Source organism: Mya arenaria, chromosome 16, assembly GCF_026914265.1.
Source record: "Mya arenaria isolate MELC-2E11 chromosome 16, ASM2691426v1".
Lineage (NCBI taxonomy): Eukaryota > Metazoa > Mollusca > Bivalvia > Myida > Myidae > Mya > Mya arenaria.
In genome coordinates this window covers 29,784,163-29,795,208 of record NC_069137.1, presented here as the reverse complement: position 1 = coordinate 29,795,208, position 11,046 = coordinate 29,784,163, and the positions used below count along the sequence as shown (strand labels likewise).

Sequence of the window (11,046 nt, the reverse complement as noted above, 5' to 3'; positions counted from 1 at the left end):
TGTATATTGTTGAGCTCCGGTTAGCTCCTCTTTGTTCTAACTCAGTGACCTATGTATATTGTTGAGCTCGGGTTCGCTCCTCTTTGTTCTAACTCAGTGACCTATATATATTGTTGAGCTCGGGTTCGCTCCTCTTTGTTCTTACTCAGTGACCTATGTATATTGTTGAGCTTGTGTTCGCTCCTCTTTGCTCTAACTCAGTGACCTATATATATATTTGAGCTCGGGTTAGCTCCTCTTTGTTCTTACTCAGTAACCTATGTATATTGTTGTGCTCGGGTTCGCTCCTCTTTGTTCTTACTAAATGACCTATATATATTGTTGTGCTCGGGTACGCTCCTCTTTGTTCTTACTTAGAGACCTGTGTATATTGTTGAGATCGGGCTCGTTCCTCTTTGCTCTAGCCCAGTGACCTATGTGTATTGTTGAGCTTGGGTTCGCTCCTCTTTGTTCTTACTAAATGACCTATGTATATATTTTTGTGCTCGGGTTCGCTCCTCTTTGTTCTTACTAAATGACCTATGTATATTGTTGTACTCGGGTTCGCTCCTCTTTGTTCTTACTAAATGACCTATGTATATTGTTGTGCTCGGGTTCGCTCCTCTTTGCTCTAACTCAGTGACCTATGTATATTGTTGAGCTCGGGTTCGCTCCTCTTTGTTCTAACTCAGTGACCTATGTATATTGTTGAGCTCGGGTTCGCTCCTCTTTGTTCTAACTCAGTGACCTATATATATTGTTGAGCTCGGGTTCGCTCCTCATTGTTCTAACTCAGTGACCTATGTATATGGTTTAGCTCGGGTTCGCTCCTCATTGTTCTAACTCAGTGACCTATGTATATTGTTGAGCTCGGGTTCGCTCCTCATTGTTCTAACTCAGTGACCTATGTATATGGTTTAGCTCGGGTTCGCTCCTCTTTGTTCTAACTCAGTGACCTATGTATATTGTTGAGCTCGGGTTCGCTCCTCTTTGTTCTAACTCAGTGACCTATGTATATTGTTGAGCTCGGTTTATATCCTCTATGTTCAAATTAAATAAACTACGTACTCCTTGCAGCTCGGTAAATCGAAACAATAAAAACACGATTCTATGAGTGCGAATATTTATTAGCAATAATTACAAGCAAAATGGATGACAATGCATGACATACATTATGTTTAATTGTTCAATAATTTTGTTAACATACACTATTAAAAGCGTTACGACAGCATGACAACTATATAACTTCCTTTGAATAATTCTGAACAAATTTTAATATAAATAATGGAACCAAAAACATACAAATTTGATAGATTACATATCAATTTTAACATTGCACATCACAAAAACATACACATTTGATATTGTTCCATTCCATTTTACATGACATATCAATAAAACATACACATTTGATATATTACCAAAAAGATTCCATTTTACACTACATATCACAAAAACATACACATTTGATATATTACCATTCCATTTTAGATTGCATGTCGAAAAAAACACTAACATTTGTTATAACTGTGTTCCTTTTAGATTTTTTTAAGAGATACACTCGAAATAAATATTTTAGCATTTAAATTAATAGTACATCGAACTATTCAATTCATATTTGCAATATTTCCCAAGAGCCAATCTATTCCAACACCATTAATAACTTGTTATGTCATGTTATGTCATGTGGTTTGACTTTATAATTAAATATAATTCAATTCAATAAAAACCATTTCTAATTTGGTTTCATGTGGACCAAAAAAATAATAAAAAAAATAATTTAAGCCATGAACCACCATTAAATTTATAAAGTTTTTGCGTTCAGTCAAGTATGTTCCATTCAAAGTTACAATATTTTGATTAGTCAAACACATGAGTTAAACGCATTAACTAAATTTGTACATTTCGAGTGAAAAAAAAAAACACTCACTTAAGATTAACGTAGAAAATAACGCCATATATATACAAAAAACATAATTCGTTATAAAACACAAGTTTTATGGAGTTAAACTAGCAAAGTGTTGTACTTTATGAATTATAACTTACATGCCCACAATTTGTTTAAGCAAAAATATGTCATGGGGTACACTACACAATTTCACGGAATCAAACTAACATAGTCGGGTATTAAGGATTTTGAAAAACAACCCACTTTTCGTTTATACAAAGATGCACAATCATCATTAGGTATAATACACAACTTTAATGAAGTGATACTAACATTATTTTAAATTTCATACGTACTCATTACAGAAGATACATATAGTTAAACAAACATAGTTGTGTAATTAGGATGATAAATTACATGCTCAGTCTCTGTTTAAGGGAAATACGGCATGTGGTATAATATACAACTTCATGGAGTTAAAGTAATATAATTGTGTTAAAAGGATTACAAAGTACATGCCCACTCTTTGTTTATATAAAGATACACAATGAGGTATAATGCACAACTTTTATGAAGTGATACTAACATGATTTCATATTTCATACGTACTAATTACAGAAGATACATACTGTGGTAACATACTCACTTTCCATGAAGTAAAGCCTTAATAACTGTACGTTTAGGAATATAAATCGCATACCCACTATTTGCTTAGAATACCCCCCATATCATTTAGTAAACTAAAAGAAAATCATGAATTGAAACAAACACTATTTTTTGTTAAAGATTATATAATTCATGCTAAAAATAAGTATTCATTTTGTTGAATAAAACATACCTTTCATGAACTGGTCCTGATATAATGGTGTTTTAAGAATAATAGTTAACATGCGCACTCTTTTTTAAACAAAGATACATCATGTGGTAAAATATACAAGTTTCACGATGAAAAACTCGCTTAATAATACGTCAACAATTATAGATTACATGCCCACTCTTTGTTTATACAAAGATACATCATGTGGTAAAATACAAAAGTTTCATGAAGTGAAACTCCTCACTTAATAAGTATACGTTAGTAATTATATTTTACATGCCCACTCTTTGTTTATACAAAGATACATCATGTGGTAAAATATACAAATTTCATTAAGTTAAACTCACTTAATTATATGTTAAAAAATATAGATTACATGCCCACTCTTTGTTTATACAAATATACATTATGTGGTGAAATAAACAAGTCTCATTTAGACAAACTAACATAATGTTGTGCTTAAGATTATAAATTACATGCCTATTCTCTGTTTATACAAAAATTCATCATGTGGTATAATACACAAATTTCATTCAGTTAAAAAGTGTACTAGTAACGTTAGTACTAAATATTACATGTTCATTCTTTCATTATACAAAGATGCATCATGTTGTTTAACACACAAAATTCATGACGTGAAAATAGCACACGTGTAATGTTTAGTGTTCCCTTTGACATGTCCATTCGTTCATTATACAATGATGCATCATATAGTAAAATATACAAGTTTCAAATTACATTATTGACTTTTCGCGCTTCCACCAAATATTTACAAGAAGGTTCAAATAGTATATTGCATTACAACAAACACAACAACCAATATAACACTTTCTGAAAATGAACAATCTATAAAGAGTTATTACATTATAGCGATTTCACTTAAGATATTTTTTTTATTTTTTTAGAAAATAAGTCCCATATGCTAATAGGATGTTTCATACAAAGAGCTAGATCAATATTTCTTTGTTAACATTGATATTATTTGGTAGATGTGTTTGTATTTGAATAGTATACATATATATGCCATTTATAATTGTTTGTAGGAATTAACACCTGGGCAATAAAAACAGAAACTAGAAAAGAAAAATACTGAATAAAACATTAATATGAACATAATGATATATAATGCATTTTAGAAAACATTCATTCATCTTAAACTACTCGGCACATTTTAAGAACTCAACCACAAAATAATAGTAAAGGGAATGAAAGCCGAACTGACGTAAGCGACCTTAAATAAAGGAGCAGATCGACCCCTTTATCCATGGATTTACTCTACTCTACAAACTATTAGATGGACTGATTTTAAGGGTTCTAAAACGAAGGAACAGATATACCCTTTTTGCATTTATCCCTCGATTTAATCTACTTCACAAACCCTTACATATACTGAGGTAAATGACCTAAAATAAAGCAGCAGATATACCTTTTTATCCCTTATTCCTCAATTTACTAAAATCTACGAAATATTACTGTATTATAATATGTGACCTTAAAAATAGCAACAGGTAAACCCTTTTCGCCTTTATCACTCGATTTTTCCTATTCTACAAACTATTTCTTGCAATTTCAAAAAATCAAAACAAAATGACAACAAAGTTTTAAATTGAAATAAAATATGTTATATATATTTCATGGCATTCTAAAAAACACAAACTTAAATCTAAGTCTATGCACAGCAGCATAAAAGATAATGCTTCCATAACTGTATAACGACTGTTTGTAAACATTTCTATATTAACAGTCATTGAATAAATGATGACGAACATATTTTGGCTACTAAAAGTAATACTATTGAGTCATATAATACTAATTTATTTTATAACATACAATTACAATACATGCAGAAAATCATTTTATAAACAATACATTTTAAACACGTTTAATTTAAATAAAATTGAATAAAGTACTCATCACATCATACTTTTAACATTATGTTACAAAGTATATTTTTGTTCAACTATACTTAACATTCATGTAGCAAAGGAGAAGCCGGAATGGGATCAGGCAAAAAAGACAAAAAAAAATGTCACAAACCTCATGTATTCTATTTTAAGAACAATAAACACACAAAGACATACACGTATCCACACACACGCACGCACGCACGCACGCACGCACGCACGCATGCACGCACACACACACACACACACATTTGTTTTAAGGTCTGGGATGAGGTTTACGCGGTATCATGGAGTAATTGTTTGCTACCTTTTAGTTTGCGCAGTTACTCGTACATCAGTTTCACTGACTTCTCATAATACCTTTATATAATTTAATGTCTAGTCATTATAGTGAAAGTCTTCTTTTTAAAATAATTGTTGTCCTCATGTACAGAAAATCGTTCATCAAGCATCATATTGCCAATAACCATCTTCAATGTATTTCCCTTATTGGTGTACCAATATCTAAACGATCCCCTCACCGTACACTTTATTCGGCGGGGCAAGCTGTAGAGGTGATCTATCTGCTTCTTAAACTAGGACAGGGAAATGTCGGTCTCATTCAGTATTAAATTTTCTATAGATGTTTGATACAGTTCAATATATGACCACAGGTCATAAGTTTCTCTTATCTCGAATGTTGTCAATGGCTGGTAGTAGATAGCGTTTTGTATTTCGCCGTTTTCTAAAATCAGCGATTGAGTTTGTCAAATGGTCTTATCACTATGTTCTCTAGTTTCCCTACCTTCAGCGATTGAGTTTGTCAAATGGTCTTATCACAATGGTCTCTAGTTTCCCTACCTTCAGCGATTGAGTTTGTCAAATGGTCTTATCACTATGTTCTCTATTTTCCCTACCTTCACCGATTGAGTTTGTCAAATGGTCTAGAATAGAATAACCGTGGTAAGGAATTACTAGACAATGTTACACGCCAAATACCTAGGTTCTTGGCATTACGGTTTTTGTATTTTTTAAGTTTATCCTGTTGGTTGCCATGGCAAACAGAGTTATGTATAGACTTCATTTCCTTTAACAAATATTGAAAAGGTGCCACCCATGGAACATCCTTTTGAATTTTCATCAACATTTTAAGAGCGGTTTAGGAGGACAAGTTGTTAAGGGCGACACACGATCCATGACGGAGACCGGATGCCGGACATAGACCGATCACAAAAGCTCACCTGAGGCACGTCATGCTTAGTGAGGCTAAAAGGATGGGTTGCAAGTCTCGGTTTGTAATGTTGCGATATGATACATAGCAGAGAAATATGTTTAATGAGACACAGCAGGTTCGTGTACTCTGTGAATTTCAAACGTACGTTGTGTTCTACTATACCTTAATGTATTATGTAATTATATATATCAGTCTATGTACTTGGTCATTTACTTTCCTATGAGGCTGCTTTCAGAGATTTTCTTTTCCAAGGCATCCAGCCATCCAGACCCAACCGGTCTAAACGCTAGGATATGGTCAATTTCCTGTCCAGTGTCCGTTTGGTTGGAAGGTTTTGTATGGAAGAATCGCTTTATGTGTCGTGACAAATAGACTTGTAAGTTAGAATTTACGAGAATAGATGTATTCTTGCAACACGTACACTCCCAGGGCTTTGTCACTGCTTGAACAATTTCATTTATGTACTGACTTCCTTCTGTATCAAACAAAGCATGCTCGCTGCTTTTAACGGCATTAAGCTGCAGAACTATCTTACCGCTCAAATTCAGTCTTTCTGGAAAACAGCAGTCCAGAAATAAAACTATTTTGTTAACATTAACCAAATTTTTCAATCTACGTACTAATTTCTCATCATTTTCTTTTCCAGAGTCTAAATTGAATCGCGCATCAAAATGGTGTCCTGAATAAACTAATACGAGGGTGGATATACCTTGAGTATCGATATCGCGGAACGCGTTATCAAGTTGCTCTGTGTAATTTGTTGTAGACTTCTTCACTGTGATGACCTTTTCCTTTCTAAAATAAAATTAAGTTATAACGTGAAACAATAATATGTATAAACGTAGGAACGTATTTTAAATAAAATGTATTACAAAAGAGCAAGCGTGATCTTCCAAACGACGAACTGATTAACATGCCTTTTATAATTATGTCGTTCGCTAAACGTCTTTTCGTATTAATAAAACAAGAAACGCCGCAATGCGAAGAAACCAGGTTTTTAATGATTGACAGATGAACTTCAGCCTGTGTCTGTTTTTCTATTTTTAATAATAGTGACCTTGACCCTAGGGACCCCAAATGCAATCCATCGAAAGGTATCCATAAACTCTTCATGTAGACCAAGTTTAGTTAAGATATGTCAACCCTAACTAAAGTTATTTAGTTTCAACCGTTTTTCTATTTTTAGTAACAGTGACCTTGACCTTGAATCTAGGGACCCAAACGCTATCCCATTAAAGGTATCCATAAACTCTTCCTTTATACCTGGTTTGGTCAAGATATGTAGACCCTGTCTAAAATTATTTAGTTTCAACTGTTTTTCTATTTTAGTAACAGTCACCTTGACCTTGAACCTAGGGACACCAAACGCGATCCTATAAAAGATCTCCATAAACTCTTCCTATAGACCAAGTTAAGTCAAGATATGTCATCCCTAACTAAGGTTATTTAGTTTCAACCGTTTTTCTATTTTTAGTAACAGTTACCTTGGCCTTAACCCTAGGGCCCCCAAGCACAATCCCATGAAATGTATCTATAAACTCTTCCTATTGACCAAGTTTAGTCAAGATATGTCAACCCTAACTAAAGTTATTTAGTTTCAACTGTTTTTCTATTTTAAGTAACAGTGACCTTGACCTTGACCCTAGGGACCCCAAACGCAATCCCATGAAAGGTCTTCATAAACTCTTCCTATTGAACAAGTTTAGTCAAGATATGTCATACCTAACTTAAGTAATTCAGTTTCAACTGTTTTTCTATTTTTAATAACAGTGACCTTGACCTGGAACCTAGGGACCTCAACTCAATCCCATGAAAGGTGATCATAAACTCTTCCTATAGACCAAGTTTATTCAAGATATGTCATCCCTAACTAAAGTTATTCAGTTTCAACCGTTTTACTATTTTTAGTAACAGTGACCTTGACCTTGACCCTAGGGACCCCAAACGCAATCCCATGAAAGGTACCCATAAACTCTTTCTATAGACCAAGTTTGGTCAAGATATGTCAACCCTTACTAAAGTTATTCAGTTTCATATGTGAGTTTGACGTCGCCCGCCAGGCCGCCCGCCCGGCCGCCGCCGCCCGAACATCGACGTTCTTCATTCTAATAACCAGGTTTCAGTATGTGAAAACCTGGTTAAAAAAATAAAAAAGTATGTATTACTGTATCCAGGCAATGTGACGATCACCTGTGAGTTGAATGAAAGAGCAGAAAAGGGTGGCTTTTTTGCATTGAGCTTAACATAATTTGACATGGTATCTCCAAAATAGTTCGCAGTGTAAAAATTTGAAAAATCATTGCCTGTGGAACTATGTAAATTGGTTGTTTGGAGCCTTATTCCGTCTTGACCCCAGGGTCATGTATTACTACTGAATTTTGTGAGAGAACGCATTTGTCAACCCTATGTTTTCCTTTGATTAAATTTTGTGTCTTGGATTGTTCTACAGCAGCCAGTTAGTTGTTTTTCAATTGGGACTTTTTTAAAGTTAAAAGCCAGGTTAGTGTCTATCAAAAGCAAATTCAAAAGTCAAATTAAAAAAACAAAACAAAAACGCTGCAATGCGACGAATTCAAGTTTTCAATGATAAACAAAAGAACTTCAGCCTTCGTTGTGAGAATCAGTTTTAACTGGTTTGTTTCTATGTAAAGTAATAGTGACCTCGACCCTGACCTATTTGTGGCCCTGAATGCATTCCCATGGAAGTTCCCCATGGAACGTGCCACGTTTAGTCACAATTTGTCAACCATAACTTAAGTACCAAACAGTTGTCTTTTCTAAGTAACAGTGACCATGACACTAGAGACCCCAAACAATATCCCATGAAAGGTTTAAAATAACAATTTCTATGTACCAAATTTGGTCGAAATATGTCCATCCTAACTAAAGTTATTCAGTTCTTACTGCTTTTCTATTTTTGGTAACCCTGACTCTAGGGGCCCTAAACACAATTCCATGAAAATATCGATAAACTTGCCCTCAACCTTTAACCGGACACTGACACAGACGCAGGGGCGAGTAGTTTAGCCTCATTATTTTTCGAATAGTCGAGCTTAAAATAAATACCTTATACCCATCACCGTCACGTCTGTTATGACATTTTTTTCCATTTTAGCTATATCGTTTTCAAATTGTTTCGTTGCATAGGGGTTTTCTTCATCTGTTCCAGCAATAAGCAAAGCACCCCATCCATCACCTAAAACACCCATGAACAAATGCTTACGACCAATTTCTTCAGTGCAGCTATTATTTAAGATGTATTTCCTGGCTGATTGATACAACGAGTATTACATTCAACCCTGAAATTTATTACACCACACAGATCTCTACAATGCAAATGTCATATACACCTTTAGGCTTCTTGAGAGACTATTTGTGCTGATTGGGATTTCAAAAAATAGTTCTGCCTTTGTTCAGTTACAAATACATAGTAACACTATCCATAGTTCGTTAAAACCAAACGTACGAGTATCTTTACAGAGTGAGACATCAAGGCTTTATAAGAACATCCTTTGCATCCATGTCTAGACGTTTCACCACACGTTACAGTCAAATAGAGTGCATCTGAAATCTTTACAGCCTATCAACGTTTTTTTTGTTTGGTTTCAGTTGTGTTACATATCGAAATTATTATGCCAATTATAGCTTATTTTATGGTGACATGTCACTATTTCAGATCATGTCCACACCACGCGTAAAATCCTACACTTGTAATAATTAAAATGATTGCCAGTGCTAATTGAAATCATTCCTTCATTTGCTTTACCTATATAAGTTATGATTATTTATTTTATGATAAACAAGAGCCTTGGTGAAAAACTTAACCGGACCTTAATAAGCTTGGACTTCTGCGACACTAGATTTAATTATATACAGATAAGAGATATCTAGTTAAACAATGTACATGTTTATTCTCTCTGATTATGGCTTACCGACTGGGGACTGTATTTTTGCTTGATCACAGCTATGGCACTTGACAGGATTGTATTGCCAGTTCCTCATACAGCCAACGCACATTTGTATTTTGGTCTTACAGGATAAACTATGATGAAGCTCATTACAAAACGGCTCTAAAATCACAAGTTTATAAAATAAGGTTGAAATATACGTATTCAAGCACTCCGGTTGAGGTAATAATACCGCTAACATGTGTTATTTGGCAAAATTAAACGATATCCTATATATTTAAGTCGGTTTCTAGTTATTTTAACACAAAGGGTTAAAAGCGACATTCATGCAATGCGATTATCATGTTTTTTTTTATGAAGTACTGGCAAGTTGTTCACAGTATACAGGTGATATGGCATTATTAGATAGGCTATAATCTTATCATTACTGAACGTGATTTGTTACGCAAGATTGGTGTCAAACATAACGGTCGATGTCTTCATTTTGATGCTTTAGTTCTACTTTGAAAATCCATTTCCATTTGACAGTTATTAATCACCATCAGTTTAAAAAATAAATTAATAAATAAACCATACCGGGTTCATTAACGCAGCAAATCTCACACTTCTTTTTAGCGTCCTGGGATCGCGTCCACCTATCGATGTTATTTCTTCCGACAAGACCCTGGAAATTAAGGATGGTACAATTTCTAATGTAAACATGATAATTTTATCAACTTAACAAAAATGGGAAACTCATATAAAGATTGCATCATTCAATCGTAAATATGAAACATGCACAACTTGTATTTTATTATATGATCTATAAATATACATTCTCTCATTGGTACAGACATCGAATATGACAGAATGTTTATCACGTTAACTGGTTTCGTATTCATAATCTTGATCTATACAGAATGCCATACCAGTTGCGACTCTACCGGGCACGGGCCCGATGTGCCCCCGATGTGGGCCAGCAAATTATGTTTTTGGGGGCACATCTTTATTGATTTAACTGTACAAATAAGTTGTTTCGTCACAATTTAAATTTTATTTAAGCATTTGAGCAAATTAACAACCTGATTATCGAGTATAATATAGTATGCGTAACGAAAAAGTCCGGAACTCTCGATAAAAAAAATCAGCGCCGCATTTTACACAGGCAGCTGATAAAAACTAGACAAATAATAGCTGCAGTTATACGCGTAAGTTTACTGTTTTCAGATTATATCATATACCAGAAATATAAGTTGTTTTAAACTGTTAACATGTGCACATTATATGTTCGTCATTGCTTTTAAAAATGTCATTGTGTGCCAACAAGATATGTGTGTGCATGACATGCATTTAACAAA

At 34.0% G+C, this 11,046-nt stretch overlaps 1 protein-coding gene across 1 annotated transcript in view; it reads right to left on the bottom strand.

The window, feature by feature from the left end:
* Positions 1-1,352: 1,352 nt before the first annotated feature.
* Positions 1,353-11,046, bottom strand: part of LOC128221845 (uncharacterized) — a 54,741-nt gene continuing 45,047 nt past the window's right edge. The window contains exons 9-12 of the mRNA XM_052930464.1: positions 10,286-10,373; positions 9,734-9,871; positions 8,868-8,997; positions 1,353-6,596 (exon numbers count right to left, since the gene is read on the bottom strand). Of these exons, the coding sequence (XP_052786424.1) occupies positions 6,011-6,596; positions 8,868-8,997; positions 9,734-9,871; positions 10,286-10,373 (942 nt within the window). The 3' untranslated portion in view covers positions 1,353-6,010. The remainder of the gene's footprint in view (positions 6,597-8,867; positions 8,998-9,733; positions 9,872-10,285; positions 10,374-11,046) is intronic.